The sequence below is a fragment of the Centropristis striata genome, chromosome 22 (assembly GCF_030273125.1).
Source record: "Centropristis striata isolate RG_2023a ecotype Rhode Island chromosome 22, C.striata_1.0, whole genome shotgun sequence".
Classification (NCBI taxonomy): Eukaryota; Metazoa; Chordata; class Actinopteri; order Perciformes; family Serranidae; genus Centropristis; species Centropristis striata.
In genome coordinates, this window is record NC_081538.1 from 13,999,467 (window position 1) to 14,024,446 (window position 24,980).

Below are 24,980 nucleotides of genomic sequence, written 5' to 3' on the forward strand. Positions count from 1 at the left end.
TCCGTGCACGGCGGCGTAATTCCCCCTGTCCCTTCATCTTCATCTGCCTCTGTCACTCTGCTACGGCACTGTGATCGTCTGCACTGTTCCTCTTTGTTCCGTCTCAGCGCTCACGCCTGACAGTTTGACTGCCTGTCTTTCCCACACAGATTTCCTCCCATAATATCAGCACTTTGTGTTCCCCCACCCCTCCGTATACACAACCCCACTCCCCTCCATATCTCGCCCACCGCTCCCACTCACCGTCTTATTCATTAAAGACACCGTGTGGGTGAGTGTGTGCTTTCTGGAGAGTTGTGGAAAGTTTACTTTAAAAGGACTATCAGTGGAGCAGCAGCTGTTGTTCTGCTGACATTTTCATGTGGCCACAAGCAGCCCGGCAACCCCCCATCCCCCCACTCTTCTTCTTCTGTTCTTTATCTAGCTATCCGCTCTCATCCGTCAAGATCTTTTTGCGTTAAATATTGATCAATGTTCAGCAGTTGCTTGAATAATTAGAGCTTAACGGGGAGGAGAGAGGGTCGATGGCAAAAAGACAATCACGGCTGACAAATGTGACGATGAAGAAGAAGCTGGTGACAGACAGACAGGCTCATGCAGAGAACAAGACAGAGAAAATCCACTGCATCATGTTAGCTCAAGCTCTGTCTCTTCCCTGGCTAAATGTCTTTTTTTCTGTGTTTATTCAGAGTGATTAGAACTGTCTTTAATTCCTCTTGAATGTTGCAGCATCCTAACTCATTCTTTGAATCACACTCTGCTATGTAAAAGCCTAATATGAACCCACATTTAGCTGTGGTGACTGATTTATAAAGATCGTGGAGAATCGGTGCACATCCACCAAAACAAAGGCGAAACTTCTACATGTGTTCGCACTAATTCTTAACCTGTTCACCATGAGGCTCTGGAATGAGTTATAGAGGAGGGGTGAAAGGTTGGTCCAGTGTGAAGTGACAGTGGAACACCCTGCCTGACATCAGTAGCCATTTTTAAAAACAGATTAAAAACCTATCTTTTTTCAACAGCATTCGGTTAAACTGTGTGCGTGCGTGTGTGGTTGTGGGAGTGGGTGCACATGTGTGAGTAAGTAAGTGTGTATGTGGTGAATATGGCATAGCTTGTCAACCTGCACTCTTGCTCTCTCTCACAATGAATTCCTAATTGATTTTGTTAAATTGTTTTTTTTTTGTTGTTTTTTTTTAACTATAATTATGTATATCCATTGTGAAGCACATTGAGTTTGCCTTGTGCATGAAATGCGCTCTATAAATAAAGTTGAATTGAATTGAATTGAAGCCTCGACAGCAGGTCTGATGTCAACACTGAACAAAATAGCCTTGGACCTTTTACTAGTAGACTGGTATTTAGTGAATTTACTCAAATATATATATATATTTTTTAATGGCACAATAAGCGTGATAAGCGTAATTGCACACCAGTCATGTATACAAACTGCACTCCGAGTACTTTATTTTTTCTTAATATAAGTATTTGAAATAATATGGAATGGAATTAATATTTTTAGCTTGATTAAGAGTTGATTAAGATACTTGTTTTCACAGCTAGCCTTTCACAGCGTCTCCCACACAGTCCCTGCGGATCCTTAAAGAGTTTAAAAAGGTATTTGCAGAAGAAGAGGCATTAAATTTGATCTGGGGCAGAATCAATGACTGTGTCGTTTTTTGTTCAGTTTTTTTGTTTTATTTTACTAGTAGTTTCAGACTTTCCTCCCCCAAAATATGACCTAATGTGTCATTTGAACAAAAGCTTATTACGAAGCATATTACGTTTGCAGTTGGCAGCGTCCTGTAGTGATTGTAGTAACTAAACAGGAGGACAAGGCAAAAGTCTCTTCATGTAGTGTAAAGGCAAAGGTGGAAAGATAAAAAATAAAAAGGTCCACTGAGGGAGGGGTGGTAGATTTTTGCACCTCTCAGAGGAAAAAAACAATTTCCTTTCTTTCAATTTTTTATCTGCAGCCATATACATCAACAAATTAAACCATTAAACACAGTTATAATGTTTGATCAAAATTTAATAACTGGTGTATTCCATGCTCCTGCAAATGTGAAGAAAATATTTAACAAGAGCCAACCTCTTTTTAATACTAATAATGATAAACACAAAACCTAACTAAGTTATGGTAGATGTGTTGCTCCTCTTTAGCTACCAAACAACAAAGACAAATTCTAAAATTGTTTGGCTATAAATATCATTCTTATTCTATGCCAATAACCATGGGTTCAGGCCTGACATTTTTGTAGCACAGAGCATGAAAAGGAACAAAAAAAGTAGCTTGGTGAGGCGAAAGAAGTATTCAGATCCTTAAAATACTCCACTAAAAGTAAAGGCCTTGAATCGAAACCTAAGTTAGGACAAAGGCCTGCCAGCCTGCACAATAAAACTGCTTCAGATGATCCAGAATGCGGCGGCGCGCCTGGTCTACAACCAGCCAAAAAGGTCACGTCACACCGCTGTTCATTGAGCTCCACTGGCTACCTGTTGCAGCCTGCATCAAATTCAAATCTCTAATGCTGGCCCACAAAGTTGTCTTAAAGTTGTACAGTTGTCTCCGGTACTGCTCCTACCTACCTGAACACCCTGATTCAGACATATGCTACCTCACGACCGCTGCGCTCTTCAAATGAACGGTGCCTGGCTCTACCCCCCGTTGGTCCAAGACAATCAAGACGCATTTCTTGTTCCCCACTGGTGGAACACACTACCAGCTTCAACCAGAGCAGAGGCGTCCCTCTCTACCTTTAAAAACCTCCTGAAGACCCAGCTCTTCAGAGGGCATCTTCTTTCCTAGCACCACACGACAACTCTACTCCTTAACGAATTGTCACTAGCACTTATTGATGCACTAATAGCTCTTTTTGCACTATACCTTGATTGTTTGCTTTTATTCTTCCTGTAAGTCGCTTTGGATAAAAGCGTCTCTAAATGACTAAATGTCTAAATGTAAATTTAAAGATGATTTTATCCACATTATCTAACATCTTATGGCCCCTGCCCTCCATACCACCAGCCTTTGACCGCCATCTCACCTTCAGCCTCAAACTGAACTGAAGGTGTAACAGCGCTGTCACAGGTATATAGAGCAGGGGAAGGGGTGGGGGTTGTGTGTTACGCTCCTCGGCTGCTGATCGTAGTGATAATTGGACAGTGTGATGTCTATAATAAGACTCAATGCCAGGAGCTCCGCTGGGGACCGCTGCACTGGATTACACTATGGAAGGATGTAGGGCAGGGCAACAGGGACTGTACTTTGATTATGAGCCACCAAAATAGGTATACGTATGTGTGTGAGTATGTGTGTGCCAAGTATTTGTCTGCTTGACTGAATGTATGTGTGTATTTGTGTGTGTGTTTTGTGGAAACTAGTTCTCTGATTTTGCGTATTTGGGTATGGGCCAACTCTTTACCAGTTTTCTGTTAAGTGTGTGTGTGTGTGTTTGTGTGTGTAAAACAGCACAAGGTCAGAACAAAAGCATGCAGCTGCATTTCCCAGGTGTGGCCCGTTCCAGAGAACAGCACCTACTGTATTCCCCAAACAGCCTCATCCTGAAAATTACTGCTCAACCCACCTGACGCCAGCCAGCCGCATCACCACGCTGCTCTTACCGTCTCCACGGAGACACCATTATATGTGCCATTATCGCACATGCTGGTGCTGGAATGTTTGAAAAGTTTGGAGTGGGCCTGAGTGCAGAAGTATGTTTTCCCCACAGCATCATGTTTAACAAACCAGTCCATAAAATGTTTGATTTTTATCATAAATGAGATTGAGGACAAATAATGAGTGAAAAGGATTCCTTTGTTCCTCAGACAACTATCTTTTAATTTTTGCTTCTACCAAATTAAAGACACATTTTTTATTCCTGAGAAAGGGTATAATCTATGCAAAAAAATGCAATTTTCTTCATTTTTAAAAACTGAATTTCAAAGCAAATCCCAAATCAAATAGTTACATGAATAAAACAAATAAATAAAATCTCTTCAGATGACCAAACTAAGGCTTGTTATTCTACCTTGGAATTCACATGGTTTTTAAAAAATAATATCACCATATCTGCATTTTCATGGTTGTTTTATCTTGTCTGTGAAGTGGCTGCTGGAGCTGATCATGGCAACTTAACAATGCTTGTGATTCCACCAGAGCGAGCACAGAAGCAACTCTACACTTTGCTCTAGTAAAAAGGAAGCTTAAATGCTGCCACACCTCTGATTTCAACAGGATGATGCCCCCTGCAGCCACATGGATGTATAAAGACAACTGTATACAATATCGGAGGCAGGGCCCCATTCATTCCTATGAAAGTCGTTGGGTAGTGCATGAAGCCAAAAAAATGTTATATCTGTGCAAAACGCCCATAAATTCATCACACTAGAGACTTTCACCGGCCAAGTAGGATACTTCTGACATTGGGCGAGAGGCGGGGTATTAGACAATGCCGGACCTGACATATAGATACAGACAATCACGCTCTCATTCACACCTACGGGCAATTTAGAGTCACCAATTAAACCTAAGTGCTGTCTCAGTTGGAGGACCGGTCGCCCACTGATCTGAGGATCGATGTTTTGATCTCTGACCATGGCAGTCTACATGTTGAAGTATCCTTGGGCAAGATACTGAACCTCAAATTGCTCCTGATGCTGCGTTCATCAGTGTGTGAATGAATTCCTGATGGTGGCAGATAGCACCATGTAGCGAAGCCTCGGCCACCAGTATGAATGTGTCTGTGGTGTCAAGGACTTCAAGTGGTCGCAAAGACTAGAAAAGACATATATTAGTGCAATCCATTTACCATTTACAACTACAAGGTCTATCACGTGATGCCATGAGGCCCAAAAAGACTTTCTCCATAGATTTTACATTTACATTTAGTCATTCAGTCATTTAATCATTTAGCAGACGCTTTTATCCAAAGCGACTTACAGGAAGAATAAAAGCAAACAATCAAGGTATAGTGCAAAAAGAGCTATTAGTGTATCAATAAGTGCTAGTGACAATTCGTTAAGGAGTAGAGTTGTCGTGTGGTGCTAGGAAAGAAGATGCTCTCTGAAGAGCTGGGTCTTCAGGAGGTTTTTAAAGGTAGAGACGGACGCCCCTGCTCTGGTATGAACTGGTAGTGCGTTCCACCAATGGGGAACAAGAAATGCAAAGAGTTTGGATTGCGTTGGACGAACAGGTGCCAGAGCCAGGCGCCATTTATTGGAAGAGCGCAATCGTCGTGAGGTAGCTGGGTGCAGTACTTTATAACTTTATAGGCAAGCATTAGAGAATTGAAATTGATGCGGGCTGCAACAGGTAGCCAGCGGAGCTGGATGAGCAGCAGTGTGACATGTGACCTTTTTGGCTGGTTTTTAGACCAGGCGCGCCGCCGTGTTCTGGATCATCTGAAGCGGTTTTTAGATGTCTTTAAATCAGCAGATGATTTGTTTCACTTATTGTCTTTTTCAGTTCAGTCAAATATCTTTAGGAAAGTCTTGAAGAGCCATACAATCATTTTATGCCATTATTTCAAGTAGCCAGTCTATATGGTCCTGGGCTGGACTGGGACAAAAAATCGGCCCTGGCATTTTTGCCCTGACTGGTCCACCACAACTGATAACTCACCAAGTATCTTAGTGCTCTCCTGACCATGTAGATATCTGAACTATATCACTCCACACTACACTACATTTAGGCTACATAAGATGGCCCTCATCAAAGAGTGTCAAAAGACAGGAAGTCAGAATAGATAACTTTCACTTTTTAATATGCAATAACATGCAGCACAACAAAGCATGATAATAGGCCTGTGGGAAAAAATGAAAGGACACACAGTACTTTAAAAGTACAGTGGAAACTCCATGCTCACTTTAAAATGGTGTTCTACTAATGGTCAAGAAACAAATGTTTACATATCTAAAAAGATCCCTTTGGGTGGGCAAATTACCCTGAAGAGACAGAAATGTCAAATTTAACACTGTCACACTAATATCATAACCTTCACATCCAACTGCTGGTCTGTTTATCATCTCCAAATCTATCAACAACTGATCACACTGGCACAGACAACAGCAAATCAGCTTCACAACACTAACAGGACCGACTAACGTGAAATTATGACAAGGCACTAGAATGTTAAACTGGTAACAACAGCTAGCCTAGCATGTTGCTGTGCCAGTCAATGAACTTCAACTAATTAAGTAATTAAGTTTAGGTCCATGACTAACTCCATTAAAAGTTCAGACATGACAAACACGTAGTGGAGGCAGCAGAAACTTCCCTCTCTTCCTGTGCTCTTGCCCCCTGGCTTCACCCACCCGTTACTGTTTGTGATCAAGACACCGTCTATACATGATACATTGATGATGTAGCAAGCAAACTACACTGTGTTCAAAAATTCCCTAATTCTCTAAAGGCTAATTCCTCCATCATCACCTGGCGGTGCCGTGCTGAGTCAGGTCCAGCTGCTGCAGCACCAAACATTTTAGTTAGTTTAGCGCATTTTACAGCATCTGTCTGAAGGCCTTGTCATTTGTTTTTCTTTTAATTTATCCGGTACTTCTATGCGTTTCTTTTACATTTTTATTTTCTGGCTGTGCCATGATTGATTGATTGACAACCAATAGGCCCAAGGAGGAGGGCTCTCGGTCCTCCCTCTACCTGATTTTTATTGACCATTGGCCAATGAGACTGCCAGACCAGGGAGGGCCTCCTTCTACCTGTTTTATTGGCCATTGGGCAATCAGTCAACCAAAAAATTAATTAAAAATATATATATATTTTTTTTGTTTTGTTTTTTCAAGTCATTCGGCCCAAAAGTCTTGCCGGCCCACCGGGCATTTGCCTGGTATGCTAGATGTCCAGTCCAGCTGTGATGCGGTCTATGGGCCCCATAGATGCACAAGAGTTATGAAAGCTCTGATACTTCTCCATGCATGGAATTCGAATATTAGCTTCATGCACCCCTCAGTGCGTTTACATGCACAGTTTAATCGAGCTATGCTTAAAAATCGATATTGGCCTCTTATAGGACTTCTGTCCTTGTCCCAGTTTACATGCAGCTGAGAAAATCGAATAACTGACGGAACGTGTCCTCCTCCTCAACACTGGGTGGAGATATGCGTCTTTTCAGTGGGTGAATATGGCGCCCTTTCTTTTGGCTTCAGTTCGAGACTTTGTGCCGTTGCTACTGACCGGCGACCGACTAATGTGACTGGCTAATGTGCGACCGGCTAATGTGCGACCGGCTAGTGCGAGACTGGCTAATGCGACCGGCTAATGTGCGACTGGCTAATGCGACAGGCTTTCTTCGATGTTTTTGTTCCGGGGTCATACGCCAGCGCGGGGGTTGGAGCATGTGCACATCCATTGTCTTGTTATACATGCTGGCAAAAATCCTTTTCCAATCACATTATCTTGGTGTCCTAATTGGAGTTGGAGAACTCTGTTGGACTAACACGTTTACATGCACTTCAGTTGTCCAGTTATAGTCAGATTAAGGCAATAATTTGTTTTTTTCAATTGTCATGTAAACGTACTGACTGAGAAGAACATTCATAAGAATGAACAGAGCCCCACCTCCACTACTGTATCAAGTTATCTTTATACATCCATGTTTTTTCTGCCTTGGTACAGTTGCTGACGGGAGTGATGTAGGACGTCTAATAAGAGAAACCAAAAGACGATAGCGCAACCTTCTGTTTAAAAAATAATATTGCAATTTATTCTTAATCCCAAAGACTCGTTTCCTCCCTAATCATCTTTGTCCTCTTCTCAGTTGTATCATCATCCCATTCCTTATGTGTGTGGCACCACTTGTTAAATGTTTGTGTTTGTGGCTGCTGCAGGTGTGTGAGAGGAGCGGTGAAGACGTGGACTACGTGCAGTTCCTGAGGAGGTTCAGCCGAGCTCCTGCGGCCCACAGGGCCAGCAGCAGCTGCAGCAGTGTGAGGTACACAACAAAGAAATTTCACATGGTTTTGCATGTTCAGTCGTTTGTTGGTAACAGCTGAACAGAAATGGACTCTTCTCTGTTTGATTGTTTCTGTCAGGCGTGGTTCACGGAGCACTTCCATGTCCCTGGCTGAGATACAGAAACATCTCAAAGATAAGGTGTATACCCTCTCACTGACTTCTTTGTTAAAAGCTACAGCCGGGTGGTCAGGTACAGTAGATGCTTTTTGTGCCACTTACTGCTTATCTTGATGAGCCAGCTTGTAATAATTGCGTAACACAATGGAAACAATTTATTCTCATTTTATTTTGCAGATATTTATTAAAAAAATGATAACATTTTTTTATACATTTGGTTGGAAACATGGCTCCTGAATCTGGTGGCATTATGCTGCAGTTCATTAGCTCCTCAGAACTAATGTAGATTTAAAAAAAAAAATTATATTGAAGGGTTGATCATCTTTATATACACAATCTATGATTTATATGCCATTCATTTGCAGAAAATATGACTGAAAAGAATCGTAACACCATCATTAGAAAAGACAAAATGTCTCTTTGGCACAATTGCCATAGTCCCAAATCCAAAATCAAATAGCAATCAACAATGCTACTACTGTTTGCCATGGAACTCATTTCCTGCATTAATCCAAATTTCAAAGGAAAAACCCCATTAACAGGGACCCCGGGCAATGCTATCTTTTTTATTGGCCTCCAAAAATAAGTAATTCCTGCAGTACCCTACAGCAGTGGTTCTCAAATGGGGGTACTCTTACCCCTGGGGGTACGTCAAAGGCACTCCAGGGGGTACGTGAGATTTTAAAATATACATTTAAAAAGTAGCATCCATGCAAAAATTCTTTAAAAATAATTTAATACATATTTTAGGAAAATACAAGTTCATAAAATGAATTTTATATTCAGTAGGCTATTCAATTTGATTCTCCTAAAAACCCAGAGTCTCCCCCATAACCAAGATGGTTGGACCCAACCTGTCATATGCCACCTGGCATCACCTGTCAATCACTTGAAAACTCAAAGATGGAGTCATAGTTGAAGCGTAGCAGTTATAGTTTTAAATAGTTATGTGGTCACTGTTTTTACCACATTAGTTTGAATCACTACATTTTTGTGATGAGGAATATTTGCAATAAATTTAGTCATGGATTATTAACAGTTAAACTATTTGAAATAGTTTTTTTTCCCCCAAATGTTTGAATTTTGTATGAGTTTATCAGTTCCAAAGTTTGCTTTGACCTGGTTAGGGGGTACTTGGCTGAAAAAATATTTCACAGGGGGTACATCAGTGAAAAAAGGTTGAAAACCACTGGACTACAGTATATTAGCAAGATAGCAAGATACTGAACCCCAAATGCCTCCTGATGCTGCGTTCATTGGTGTGTGAATGAATTCCCAATGGTGGCAGGTGGCACCATGTAGGGTAGCCTCTGCCACCAGTATGAATGTGTGTGTAGTGTAAAAGCGATTTGAGTGGTCGCAGTGCAATCCATTTTATTATACTTCTGAATGATGGCAAGTTTCAGCTAAACCTCCATTTTATTGTACAATGCATTCATCAAAAGTCAATGAATGTGAACACTTCCTAGTGACACACATACAAGTGATGATGTGAGAGTATGTCAGTGTGAATTCTTGCTTTAACATCCATTAATGCTGCAAAGTCACACTTCTGCAGACGGTGCTTGAAAAACAAATGAATGAAATCTAAACATGAACATGACTCACACATCATCCTCTGTGTGTGTGTGTGTGTGTGTGTGTGAGGGGGTGATTCATGTGGCAGCAGCCGTGTTTGTGAGGACATCTCTGGCAGAATTGAGGCTTTACGTAGGAAGCATGACAGAATTGACTCTGGATTTGTGCTGCCTGTGTTCCACATATTACAGCAGGCTGTAGATGTTGTTGTGAAATGCAGAAAATTGACCAAAAATCCCATCTGTGGATAAATGAAGGCCTGAGGGCTATCAAGGCTGTCCTAATCCTTTTGACAGACGTGTGTGTGTGTGTGTGTGTGTGTGTGTGTGTGTGTGTGTGTGTCTACATGTTCTTATGTTGGCTGTATTCAGGAAAAACATCCCACATTCTCAGTCAACACAATGCATACATTTTTTATAGTCCATCCATATCCTCCTATTTACATCACCATTCTTCCTGCACATATGCTTTTTTGTTACATATCCTACCAGCCAACCAGATGTGTCCAAAGAGACTTCTTGGAACATTAATTTGATGCCAGCCAGGGCTCTGAAATAAGACAGGACTGTGTCACAGTAACCCACACTGAAGCAAATCAACCCTGTCAGGGTATTTCATTTAATCAACAAAACTCATTGGAGTTACGGTCCAGCAACCTCTACATGTTCCCCATATTGTTGTCTTTCATAGTATGGTCTTTCTAGGCAAATGTATTTATTTATTTGCCTTTCACCAATGCAATTCAAAATGCTTTACATAACACATACAAACACAAGTAGAATAAGCACAGAGTAATATAAAAAGACAGAAACATTGGTTTTGAAAAAAATATAAAATAGAGAATCTAAGACATGAATGAATACTTTCGACTAAAATGCAATAAAAGACAGAGAACACAAAGGTTTACAACGTGTTTACACAGATTAGATTCCCAGTGTTATAAAAACCCATATACAGTGTAAGATAGTGCTTATTTATTTAACCATTTTGTAATATTGTAATTGTTACTTTGTTTATTAAGCTTTTTTCACAATAGAACACAGCAGAACACACACATACAGGAACAATCAGAACAGAATCCCCACCCCAAAAAGTAAAAATAAATAAATAAATATATAGATAAATAAATAATAATAATAATAATAATGATACATAGATAAAAAATAAAGACAATGTAAGTTAAGCATGATGTAAAAGAGGACATATATACATCAACATAAAAAGGAGAGAATTTTACAGAAAACAAAAAACATTAAAGAAGTACAATACATACTGAATAGTATTTAAGCGGGTTGTCAACTAAACACAATTAAATCTGTGGCTGTCCTAATTAGTTGTAAAACAACAAGATTGGACCAGTCCATCATGTATCACCTGCTTTGTGGCAGATGACTAGCAGGTGTCCTTGTACCAACACTTTTTTACGGCCCCTGGCCTCTTACACTTTCGCAAAAGGAACCCTTTTGCAGAGGTGCACCCATCTTCGGCAAAAAAATGCAGCAAAAGTGCCTTCTTGGTGGCCCCCCATTGTAGAGAAAACATGAAAAAGCACCCTGTAGAGTGCCTTAAGCGTGCTCTTCCAGGGATGAAATGTCATGCGGTTACCTCTATGGTGGCCTTCCACCTGTTTTCTTAACCCTCCTGTACTCTTGGGCTCCTTTTTGACCCCAAATTATTTTCAACATACAATTACCGTATTTCCTCAATTTAAAGCTGGGCCCCTATTAATGACGGCCTCATTTAGTAACCGCGTGTAAGAACACGTTTTAGTAAATAAAAGCTGGCCTCTTTTATAAGCCAGGTGTCTTACCGGTGTTATGTCAAAGTCTGTTCCCCCGTCGATATGTGTAGCCCTTACCTTAACCTGCACCAACCTGACCCCTGACCCCAACCAGTCGTCCTTTAAGTTGTTAACATGACCCCAAGTTTACCTTAACCACAAACAGTTATCTCTACAAGGCCTAACCTTAAACTTAAATCCTAACTCCAACCGCGGAGGTGATGCTACGGAGAACACCATTCAGGAAACATCATTTGACGGGTAAGAGATTTCCACACAACACCTGTATTTTGAAGTCTGGCCACACAAGTTAGTTCTGTAGGTAAATATGGTTGTTTCTCCCGCTGTCCTAGTCATTCTCTGTAAAGTCGAGCCGCTTACGCACGTTCTGGGCTTTTTAGTAGTTTAGACTTTTTAAATCCTGCTTAAAATGAGCATTCAGCGTACTGTTCATTGTTTGTTTACATCCGAGTACTTCCAATATGGCCGACATCCGGGTAACTGGCTATAATGCACTGTGTAAAACACTCTAAAAAGTGCCGGTCAGAGCTGCTCTGATTTTCTTTTTTTAATAAAAGCCTCCTTCAAATAATAACCTGCCCCTATTATTAGCCGGGTCCCAAACTGATTTTTTATTAATAGAAGCCCCGGCTCTTATTTGAGGATATATGGCAATATAGGTTAACTTTCATAGAATTGCTTGAAATTCAGCATATGTGTCCCTCTGCATCCTTTACAGATAATATAAATTCAACTTTCATACATTTTTATGTGTTTTATACATTTTTATAGCACCTGTGCTCCTCAGGGGAAATGAAAATTACATATCAATGTGTTGGTCATGAGTTGCCTTAAAAGGTGGGGAAAAAAAGTTGTTACATTTTTTTTTCTACATGTCCTAAAACCAGTCTGATGTCATGGGGTGTTTTTTGACCACAGGCGTGTTTTTAAAAAAAACATTTTTTACTTTTTTTGCTGTCATCTAAAAATGAACAATGTTTTCAAAACATAAGCTTCACTTAAAGTTGACATAACCTCCTCTGTACATTCCCATCAATAATTTGTATTCCCACTATTACTATTGAAAAAAATATTCAGGTTTTATTCCCTTTTTTTCTCTTTATATGAGGCCTAATTTTGTATATTTGACTAAAATTGACCAATAATAATGAAAAAAACATGAAAATTATATATCAATGTGTTGGTCATGAGTTGCCTTAAAATGTGAAAAAAAAAAGTTGGTAATTTTTTTCTACATGTCCTAAAACCAGTCTAATGTCATGGGGTCCTTTTTGACCCCTGAGGACCATGGGTGTAACTACACCGGTCCCACGAAATGAATGGCCACGATTCTTACAGATGTCTCGAAGCTTTATTTTCTCTCTCTCTCTGTACTTCAGCTGACACCGTGAAAACTACAATAAATAAAGACATACACACTTGAAAACACATGCAACTCCCACTCACTGTTAATTATCATTGTAACATATAAACAGAAAGTTACCGTGTCCGCCACTTGGACCACATGTAGAATTATTGTTCTGCCGTTGCTTGCTCTCCTCTACAGCCTTTTCTGCTGCTCTGACCCATAATGCAACTGAACCACAACAAACTGACCCGGCCTCACATTTCGACCTCACATTTCCCACAATGCCCTAAATCAGACCCTTACATTTCACATTAAAAGCCCTCAAAAAGAAATACATTTAACCAAACATTTTATGACATTAATTATTGTAGTTTAAATCGCCTTTTTATAACCAGGAACCTGAATGACCATGAATGTCTATAAACACTACAAACACATATAAACTGTTTCAGAGACAGTTACAATGGGTGTTGTACTTTTTTTTAGGAGTACACATTGGTTATATTAAGGAAATAACAAAAGGTGCCCTCAAGGGTGACCTTAAAATTAAGACATGATGCACGACCATACAGGCTAAAGAAAACTCTCAGCATACTGGTGCCCCACTCCGAGCAGCTGGTCTCATTATTTTTACGTGCCTGCCCCTTAGACAGCTCGAGTCCGCCACTGCACATTACTACACACAGGACATGAACACAGGTCTACTGGGTCAAAGAGTCTTTTGTTTAACCCATCCACTGGCACTCCCATCCACCCTGAATGGACCTTCATGTTCCTTATATTGCATCTGTAGGAGCCTAAATGCAGTTTTTTTTGTTAACAGGATAATAGAATGTGGCGGGAGCGGGTGTGAGTGTGTTTGTGTATGTGTGTATATATGTAATGTGAGTTGCCAACAACGCCACCTGGGATTCTAACCCAGGAAATTGCCCTACAAAGGCCAACACAGGTCCGGAATCACACACGCGGGCCAGAGGTCATGGTTTCACAGTAAATAATTTTATTTAACAAAATTATTAATCAAACCCTAAACAGAAACACAATTAACAGAATAGAAATATCAACAACTCTAAACAAATTAACAAAAGAAACACAATCCTAATATAACCCAATTTAGACTAAATAGAAACAAATAAAAAATTAAACAAAAGAATATAATTATCAACCTACTATGAGAAAAATAACCCAAACTATTATTAATCAAACCCTAAACAGAAACAAGCTTAACAAACGACATATTTACTCTTTAAAATTAATATTGACTTATAAAAACTAATTAAAAAGACAGGTGACAGGCGAGCCAAACTTGGCTTTAATTTGTCTGAATCTCGTCCACAAAGGACCGAAACTGTGGGCACGTGGAGTGACCCGAGACAGTGGAGCTTCTCCGTCCACACTTAGCAGAGCCAGGACAGCAGCAGACCTCGTCGTGGTGGCCGATGACCGGATACACACCAGGACGCCAAACGGATAAGTGCAGAACTAGGAGAGTGGGAGACGCTGGTTACAGCGCCCCGCTGTACAGCGACAAAGAGAGAGAGTGTCACAACTAGCGCACTGAGAGGCAAACTGCAACAGCAGACAACAAAGAGCAGCCTACCTCTGAGCTCTACTGCACCCAAGCACGCGCTCCGACCGAACTGCTCGCCCCCTCCGGCTCACCGTCGCTCCATGCCTCTGCAACGGAGCGGGAGGAGGAAGCCCCAGGGCCAAATAAAAGTAACAAGGCGGCAGTTAGGACGGGATGCCTACCTTAATGTTGCGCCGAGGAGACACGGACATGCACGGCGACCTGACACACCAGACGCGCCGCAGTGTAGAATCAGAAAAGGGAGAGTGGTGACCAACACACCTGTTTTAATCACACACACATCGCGCCCCGCCCCAATTAACCTGCACACAGCTGGCACAGCGTCATGCAGTGACCGGGAGGGAAATGGCTCACCCGGTCACAAGAAGTTCATAAGAAAGAAGAATAATAATATTTACAATATGTACATGTTTTGATTTTACAATATATGTGGATAGATATATTTTTGTTTTGTGAAGACTGTACCTTTAATGTTTCACTCTCGTGAGTGTTTGGTAATGGTAATTTGGTAGGTAATGTGATTTGTGGTCAGTCAGGACAAGCGGGGAGTGGAGCCGTATAGTTTTTTGACCTCTCTCTGTATCTCTCTCTCTGTATCTCTCCTCTCTATCTCTCTCCACTACTTTCTAATTTTGTGTGTAGGACGGGATTTGTATTTCATTTTGTGACATTTTATATTTTGTATTTTTGCTGCATTTTTTCTGAGGCTGGCTGGTCTCTGTGGATTTATTGGATGTGGACACGGGGAAGAGTGGTACGAGCGTCAAATTGAGGCTTCACCTACAGCATCGTCATTGGAGTTAAAGCCCAGTGCTCCTCATACACATGCTAAATGGGGCCTGTACCATGTGAGTGTTGGTATCTGATGAGATTGGCGCTGGTTCGGCCTGCTGCTGCTCATCTGTCTGGAGTTACATTTGTTTTTCCTCCCCTTCATTTAGAGCCGGTGTACTATTAATGTCAGTACTGCTGGACCTAGCTTCGACAGAAACAACAACGTTATTTTTGAATTACCATGTGTTACCTTCGAACATTTAGCAGCAGAAGCCTGTATCTATCTATTTATTCCTTGGCTCAGAAATGCCCCCAACAATGACTGTTTTGTCCTTCTTCCATCAGTATATTTAGACGTTATTCATGTGCTGCCAATTCTCCAATGGAACTCCATCATGGCACCAACTGTGGTTGCTAGGATACCTGCGACGCAACCTTCTACCTACACCACTTCCTTCTACCCAAACAAATACCAGTCATTTCTAAATCTATCTCCATAAACGCCCTACATCTGACTTCTGTTACTAAAATGATGACTTTTGTTGTCACGGCAACAGAATGAAAATGTTGGCTTCCCAGGTAGCAGCCCCTCTGAGGGACAAAAAGACACTCTGCTTTAAAAAAGAAAGTAGAGATGAATAAATCAGGTATTCAGAGGCCTGTTTACTGAACAAACAACAAAGCCACCGGGGAATCCCTCTCTGCAGTCTACACAGTTTTGGTGACTTTGATCTCTGTCAAAATTGTTTGTCAATTACTGTAATAAGTGTGAGTGTGTAGGAATGCGTGTGTGAGGTTTTGTGTGTGTGGTCACTGTCTGATGACTCGTCTCGGAGGACCAGCTGGGCCTGATAATGAGTGATGCACACACACATATGATGAAGTACCAGTCACAGCTGTTTACCCCGTGTGCTCGCCTCACTTATCAATATTCAATTAAGATCACTCTAACACACACACACACACACACACACACACACACACACACACACACACACACACACACACACACACACACACACACACACAGAAGTAGCCATTCAAGGGTGGAATGAAGGATGTTTCTCAGCTGTTTATTAACTCCATCTGTGTCTTGATCTCCTCTCTGGGCTTTGTTCATTACCTCCGCCAAGAAGGTTATGTTTCAGTTTCTGTTGTTGTTGTTGTTGTTTTTTGTCTGTTCGTGAGCAGGGTTACAAAAAATACTACTGGCCTGATTGTCCAGAAACTTGGTGCACTGTAAAAAATATTTGTAGAAATATATAATTATATTATACAGTAAAACACAGTCAAATTGTGTCAGAAAAAGGGCATAAAATTAAAAATTTAATAGATTTTTTTTACAGCGTGGAAGGGTGGGAAAAGAGCTGAAGAATAACCTATTAAAATTTGGAGCAAATTTGAGTCATGGGTGATTTATGGGTGAAAAAGGGCGTAAAATTAAAAATTTAATATCATCGTAGTAGATGCTTTTAATTACCATAAATCAAGGAATAGAACAAAAATTCTGTACTGTAGAAAACATTTTTTTTCATGTAAAATTAAAGGAGGAATACCATTATGTCACAAGGACACAAGTACCCTAAAACTCAAACTAAATTTGAGTTTTTGTTGATATTTACATTAAAATCTACAGTAGAAAACCAACTCACTGTAATTTTTATGATGAAATTTCTGGCAACCACAGCTGATGGTATTTTACCGTAAAACAGATTTTTTTTTTTTACAGTGTGGAATGGTGGGAAAAGAGCTGAAGAAGAACCTATTCAATTTTGGAGCGAATTTGATTTATGGGTGATTTTGGCCTTGTTGAAAGTCTGCACTCAGCCCTGTCTAAACTGCAAACATTATAGAGGCCTTCTTCACTTGAAAATCTCAAGCAGCAGATACTCTCTCAATTTATCTCAATTTGATTGAAGCTGTCTACACCAGCTCCATGCAATTGTTGCTTTTGTCACTAGAGTCTGGTGGCTTTGAAGAGAGCAGACATAGAGAATGGCTTTAGTTCTCCACCCTAATGGGTTCTCTGACTACAAGGTAAAGGGCAAGGTGAGGCAAGGCAAATGTATTTATATAGCACTATTCATACACAAAGTCATTCAAAGTGCTTTGAAAGAGGTGAAAATGTTGTTAACATAGCTTAAACTAAAACTGATATTGATTTTTCAAGTGCTCCTTATTAAGGTGGCTGATATAGTCAGCAGCCACAGGGAACATGACTGCAAAGCAACACAATAATATGAAAACCTCAATGAAACTATAAATAATGGAGCCAAGCTTAAGTACTTTTATACCAAATACATTAGATTGTTAGGATGTGTAGGTCTGAAACTGATCTAAATCTTACTGTATCATTATCCTTTGATGATTTTGTTCATAAACTAAGTAACCTCTCCCCCCTGGAAATAAAAGTATCCTTTGAAAGTTGTATTTGTCTGCAGAGCTGAAAATGTATCAGATCTGCACTGTAAAAAATGTCTGTAGATTTTACAATGAAAAAATGCTAAAACATGACAGTAAAAGACATAAAATGATAAATGAGTTTATTCAGTTTCAGTTATAATGAAACACCATAAATGCATATATTAGCCAAAACAGTATTTTTTTTTGCAGTTTATTTTAAAATAAAAAAACATCACTCCACTGTAAAATACACTGGCACCGTGTTTGTAACAAAAAATATACTGTAATATATATACAAGCTATCACTGTAATTTTTGTATTTAATTTTTTGTAAAAATACTTTTTATCACTGTTAAATGTACTAAACACCATATCTCTAACAAAAAAATATACTGTAATATTTCATGGTAAAATCTTTAATTTATGCAGGATTTATAAAGTATTTCGTGTTAATTTTATGGCAGAACAGTGATTCTTTTGATGGAATTTTTAAAATATTTTTACGGCAAAATATGGAGTGCTAATATCCTTTTACCGTAATATTAGAAAAAGTTGCACCGTATTTATTACGGTAAAGTTCTGGCAACCACAGCTGCCGTTTTTTTTTTACAGTGTGACTCAAAATCATGATGATTCAAACTGTGAATTTGCACCCCTCTGAGTCAGAGTGCAGTTATTTGCAGGACCACACCATCCAGACTTGCAGACCAGGCAAAAATTTGGGGCCCAATCCCAAAAAGTTGGGAGAAGGGGACCCACTCAATGTGGGCACCTATATTGCATATTGGCACATTTTGCATTGCAAGTATAAACCCCCTTAACCTTTCCATAATATTCTCATCTGGCCCTACAAACTGACGCATGATAAGACAGGGAGCTGCTGCAAATGACAGCAGAGGAAGGAGTTTGATTTCTTGCAGGGGAAGGTTGAACACCTCATAACTAAGCAGGACACCAAAATAAAACTGGCATATAAGATAGGGAGAGCCTCTATCTTTGACCCTGCACATGTTTAGCCTGCTCTCAATACCAACTTGTTAAATACCAACTTAAAAGACACAATTTAGCACGACGCAGCTGTTTGTGCCTTTTGTCTTATGGTCATTGCTCAGATCATCCAATAATGTAGCAACGGTCTGTTAAGGGTGGGTTGTAGGGAAAGTGGACAATCAAAGCCAAGACTTTTTTCCCAGAAGACCAGTATTTGTATCCACTGTGAAACCAAAGTCAAGGTAGTTATTTGGAATCAACCTGTGTAACAGCTGAGCAGTTAAATGTAGAACTAGCTTTTGACTCAGCCCTCTTATTTCTTCCTAGCCCAGGGGTCGGCAACCTTTATGGGCAAAAGAGCCATTGTTGGCAGAAAAAAGGTAAAAAATGTCGTAATGGAGCCGCAAACCTTATTTCAGCCTTAAAGGAACACTCCACTGTTTTTTCATATTAAAACATGTTATTCGGTCAAGTAAGACGAGTTGATACAGACCTCTTGCGTCTCAATGCGTGCACTCAATCGCCCTGGCGCGCGGCGCCACTTGGCTAGCACTTAGCTTAGCCCAGTTCATGGGCCCAGTTCATCATCACTCCTGAGGGGAGAAGATTTTTCAGGAATGATGATATTACTGCGCCGAGTCGAAGTGCTCCCAAGTGCTATTCCGCCATACATTATAGTTATCCTTTTTATCCGCTTAGAAAAGCGCCACGTTTAACTACTCGTGTAGCTGTATTTAACCCATTGAGGCCTGAAACGCCTGTAAAACCTCTGGGCGATTTTAAAATAACCCCCTAAAACCTGAAGTTTTTCTGGAAATTCAACAGAAGTGTCAACGCTTCTACTAAATAATAGATTTTTCAGCCTCTGTAGCAGATAGAAATGAAATTCAAAAAGTATTTGAGAGCTTATACAAATACTACAAAACGACGTATAAGCTTTCCAGGCTTCAATGGGTTAAATAGGGAAAACGTGGAGGAGTTTGGTCGCTTCTAACTGTCCATCTGTTTGGATCCTAATGAATGAACTGGGCTAAGCTAAGTGCTAGCCAAGTGGCGCCGCGCGCCAGGGCGATTGAGTGCACGCATTGAGACGCAAGAGGTCTGTATCAACTCGTCTTACTTGACCGAATAACATGTTTTCATATGAAAAAACGGTGGAGTGTTCCTTTAAAATGACAATAAAACAGCCTAAAGTCTAAACTATCCTACCAGCTTTACTAATAGGTCATAATGAGCATTTATCAATGTGATTTTGTCAGAATGCAGTGAGAACCAAAGTGAAAATGAGAGGCTTGACACTTGATAAATACCTCAGCAGATTTGAAATCAAAAGCTAGCCTAGCTAGGGAAACTTTAAACTAGACTTGAAGTTGGCAAAATGTAGAGGTTAAGGTGCCGTGCTGTAATCTATGATGCACATTAAAGTTGACCAAAAAGTAAAAATAAATAAATAATGTTTTAATGCCATATATAAGCTTTACATTTGTACAATTGAAGAATGCAAATGGCTGTGGGTCTGTTTAATAAAAATTAAATTGTAAACAAATATTTTTATAAAGATTTTGTTTCGTATAAAGGTTTTGGTTGCAGCCACAGGGAGCCACTGCAGATGGCCTGAAGAGCATATGGCTCTGGAGCCTCAGGTTGCCTACCCCTGTCTTAACCTTAACCCTCTGGAGTCTCCAAAAGTGCCAAAGCATGGCTTCTTCATCACATCCAAACGTAAAAACAAAGCAGACCAAAAAAAGACACAAAATGACAAAAAAAAAAACACACAAAATGACCAAAAAAAGACAAAAAATGAGAAGACAGAATAACCAAAAGAAAACAACAGAAGACACAAAATGACAAAAAAAGACACAAAATAACTAAAAAAGACGCAACAACAGACACAAAATGACCAAAAAAATACACAAAAAAGACACAAATGACCAAAAAAGACACAAAAAAGACACAAATGACCAAAAAAACACACCAAATGACCGAAAAAACACACAAAATGACAAAAAAGACACAAAATAACTAAAAAAGACACAACAGACACAAAATGACCCAAAAAGACACAAATTACCAAAAAACACACAAAATGACAAAAAAGACACAAAATAACTAAAAAAGACACAACAGACACAAAATTACCAAAAAAGACACAAAAGACACAAATGACCGAAAAAGACACAAAATGACTTACAAAGACACGAAGAGACATGAAAAGGATTCAAAATAGCCCAAGACTCCATAGTGTAAATCAAGTGTTTTGTACTTATACTGATACACCATTCCTGACACGTCCAAAACTGATGTGAAATGGTTCCATGATCATCTGTATTTGACGCAAGGGGCACTGACCCTCAGTGTCAGGATCTGACAAGTTGGGAGTGAGAATATGTTGGTGCCCTGGCAACAGGTGAGTCTACCAGAACCATATCAAAATAACCCTGAAAAATATATGTTGATGTAGAGGGCCTCTGATGCAGAAAGTAAAGGGTTTTAAATTTCATTTACGTTCCTGTGAGTTTGCCAGTCACCCAATAAATGGTTAAATGGCTCCTGGCTCTCTTGGAGCCTATTGTGCTCTCTATTTATTATACCAAAAAGGAATCCATGTAATCACACAGAATACGTTACGTTCCCTCTTTCAGGAACATTCTTATCCGTCCAATGCAACAATACTGTCTGTCTAGCCTATTGTGCACTCTACTTATCATGGTAAATGGAGCTAATGCTTCCCTCCAGAACACTTTACATATCCACATTCAGGAACATCTCACCTGTGCCTGAACAATGCAACAGCCACCCACCCCCAAAATATTCCAGAACATTCAGAACCTGCGTCTGCCTGGAACAGTGTTGTTCATTTTAAACGCCTGTTTCTATATATTGAAATGTAGGAGTTAGTCTGAAGTCATGAATTCATAAGCACAGTGCTACAGAAATGTATTAATTTTTACCATCCATAGGAAATATAAGAATTAGAGTTAGAGGCTGATTTTATGTAAGTCAATAGAAAAAAATAGCCTACTTCTCACTTAATTTGTTACCCCAGTGTTGAGAGGAAACCTTTAAAAAAATTAAATTATCTGAGTCCAACACAAAATCCTCACCTATTTCTCTGCGCTGATCGTTTGATGGGGAATGATGAGCAGGAGACGTCTGAGTTCTCAGTTGAACTTTCTTTAACTGGCTTTCACTTTATTACAATACGTCAAGAAATGTGCAGTTACAGAGTCTCTGGGTTCAATCTACACGTCCCTGATTACACATAGGCTGGTCAGTTCATGAAGTCTGGACGCAGTATAATTTCCCTAAAACCCAGTTTTATAGCCTAACAAAAGTTTACTAAGAATGTAAGTAGATCTCTTCTAGAAGGCGCCTCCTCTCGATCCGTTGATTTGTTTATTTAATAATAAACAAAAATCCTTATTTAGTTTATTCAATACGTGGACGCGTCATGTCACCAAGCAGAAAAGACAGTTATCTTTCTGCTCAGCACATCATGTCCATGACCTGACCTGTTAACAAAACTTTCAAAACACAAACTTCTGCCTTGATAGGACTTACAGAGATGTTATTGGAGACACAGATTTTGCAACAAACATCCACATAAAATATATCTTTTTGTGATGATAGAATCTTACTCTAAATAGGGCAGAGAAAGTTTAAGCAGATGGAGTAAATGTATTTAGTTTACCAATAGTTTAACAACATTAGCACATGAGCATTGTAGCAAAGCATCTTGCATGATTAATCTATCAATACACAGAGAGGTTACATACACATATAGTGAATTACGCACGCACAGATAGTGACCTATGTCAACAGAGACAGACAACAGAGACAGAATAACAGATTATTCTAACACCAGTAAACTTCCTCATAATGAGTTTACCGTCTCAAATGTTAGCTTCAAGTCTTCTTCAGCACAATATTGGTTGCTTGTTTCTCCTGCAAGATCTGGCAACACTGCAAACTACAGGATTTTGACTCCAGATAATAAACCGTTAGATATCTGGAATGCATCTGTGATACAGCTTCTTTGAACAGATTACACATAGTGTGTGAGTGCTAAATTACGTGCACTGAGCCAACACCGACTTCCCTCTGATCTTGTTGGGGTCACCCAAAAACTGTTGATAATTAGAAAAATCAGAGCGAAAGGTGTGTAGTGTGAACTAAGCATAAATGAAATCTGTTTTGACAGAATTAAAGCTTTGAAAAGTGAAACACATTGGAACAGACCAATACTTTTCAGAGAGGTGGGATTTATATATAAATATATATAAAACAACTAAGGCAGGACCAACATTTAATCACATTTCTGTCTGGTTTGTGATAGATGAGTGTGTAACTTCTGTCATTTTAATCCCATTTTGAAAAGATGTAACTAATCTTTGTCTGCCTGTCTGTTTGAATCTGCCACATTGTGAACCACAGCTACACAGTAAGATCTGTCACTACTTCTTATACCTGCCTATTTAATGTGACCTATACATCAGAAGACTTTGAAAAGTTTTGGAAAAGACTCCTGGAAGACTATCGTGTCACACCTGCTCACATCTAAAGACAAGTGTTTAGAGTTTTTAGTCCCAGTCTAGACACACTGAGATTCTACAAAGAAAGTGAATCTTGCAGGGTCACTATTTACAAGACTACAACAAGATTCTTTTAGCAGTTTTTTCTACCATGCAATTTTTTCCCCCATCATGCTCTTGGTATAAACTTACTAACTGGAGGAGAAGCAGCTTTTGGCTCCAGCTGCTCTAGTGTTCAGTGGTTTGTGTTGTGTTCCTTTTTCCTGTGGAAGTGGTTTTACTGGCCGGTCTGGAACCGGGGACCTTTCCCTCGCTCATCTATTGGTTGGTGATTGTGTTACGACTTGAGATAATATCAAACACGTTTGATATGATCCAAACCCAAGATTAGGAAAAGACTGATATGAAACAGAGCAGATTACTACCTTAAACTTAACCATGGAGATGACGGGAGCAACGTGACTCCAATAAATGGAGTTTATCAGACTACAGCCCACAGAAAAAATGGTAATCCTTTGTTTATCTTAATTTGATGGCATTACTTTTCTCCTGATATGGTCACTCCACATTTTCCTGTGGGTGTTCACCATTATTCATGGGTGCCTGAGGTCCTTAGCATGAAATCCAAGAAAGCTGTCCAAGAAAAATGACAGCATGTGTTTTCACAGCAAGTCCTCCACATCAACATCTGTTTATGTTCAAGTGAGAAAGTCCTTTAGTGGCCCTAGTAATTATGAGCAAAAGAGAAAGTCAGATGACATTTTTATAGAGCAATGGTTAGTACCCCTGGGGGTATGTGAAGGAACTACAGGGGCTAGAGAGATTTTAAAATATACATTTATTTTTTTTATATATTTAAAAGTAGCATCCATGCAAAAATCCTTTAAAAATAATAATTTAATAAATATTTTAGGAAAATATAAGTATGCGTTTATAAAATTAATTTTATATTCAGCAGGCTATTCAATTTGATTCTCCTAAAAACCCAGAGTCTCCCCCATACCAGGATGGTTGGACCCAACCTGTCGTGTGCCACCTGGCATCACCTGTCAATCACTTGAAAACTCAAAGATGGAGTCGTGTTTGAAGCGTAGCAGTTATAGTTTTAAATGGTTATATGCTCACTGTTTTTACTACATTAGTTTGAATCACTACATTTTAGTGATGAGAAATATTTTCAATAATTTTAGTCATGGATTATTAACATTTAAAATGTTTGAAATAGTTTTTTTTTTTCAAATGTTTGAATTTTGTATTTATTGAGCAGGGTGTGACAGAAAAGTGGTCTGAAAAATAACAATCTTTTTCAACTGAGAATGTGTATAAATGTCTCTCCAAGCCATTGTCCCTCTCATGAGCAGTTCCTGAACACACCAAGCTACCAGCAGGAAGCTCCCCATAAGGGGATTCCCAGGAGAAAATCTTCCTCAAATGGGGGTCTGCAGTCTGATACTCATCTATTTCAGGAGCGCAGTATTCCCGGGAAGCCCTCTTGTAGACCCTCCATGTTGTTTAGGTTATGCAGTGCCTTTGTAATACTAATGTTTGGATAGTGAGCGACAGCAGCAGAATGGTCCCAGAGCCCCTTATTATCCCTCTGAGCTCTACTTTAATGCCGCCTGTCTCTGGCACTCTGGAGCCCAACCAGAGAGAAATTAGCCCTCTAATTGACAGACAAAAGAAAGTTCATCTCTGCGCTCTCTTATGATCGCTGACTGATCTCCTCTAGCTTTCCCCTCTTTTCTCCTCTCTTCACGCTCCCTCTGTCACTTAGCGGTTTCTCCTCCTCCGCTCCCGTTTCTGATCTGACTGTCTCCCTTCATTCCCCTCCAACTCTCCGTCTCTTTCTCTCTCCCATCTCCCTCTTTCAT

The 24,980-nt window shown here is 39.8% G+C and overlaps 1 protein-coding gene and 1 long non-coding RNA gene across 2 annotated transcripts in view; one reads left to right on the plus strand and one right to left on the minus strand.

The window, feature by feature from the left end:
• Positions 1 to 24,980, plus strand: part of efcab6 (EF-hand calcium binding domain 6) — a 191,423-nt gene that overhangs the window by 73,983 nt on the left and 92,460 nt on the right. Inside the window, exons 3-4 of the mRNA XM_059325470.1 lie at positions 7,849 to 7,952; positions 8,053 to 8,113. Coding sequence (XP_059181453.1) covers positions 7,849 to 7,952; positions 8,053 to 8,113 — 165 coding nt within the window. The remainder of the gene's footprint in view (positions 1 to 7,848; positions 7,953 to 8,052; positions 8,114 to 24,980) is intronic.
• Positions 13,797 to 14,622, minus strand: LOC131960302 (uncharacterized). Its single transcript, XR_009389636.1, has 2 exons — positions 14,420 to 14,622; positions 13,797 to 14,336 (listed from the first exon to the last, which is right to left on the minus strand). It is a non-coding gene; the product is annotated as an uncharacterized LOC131960302 (long non-coding RNA).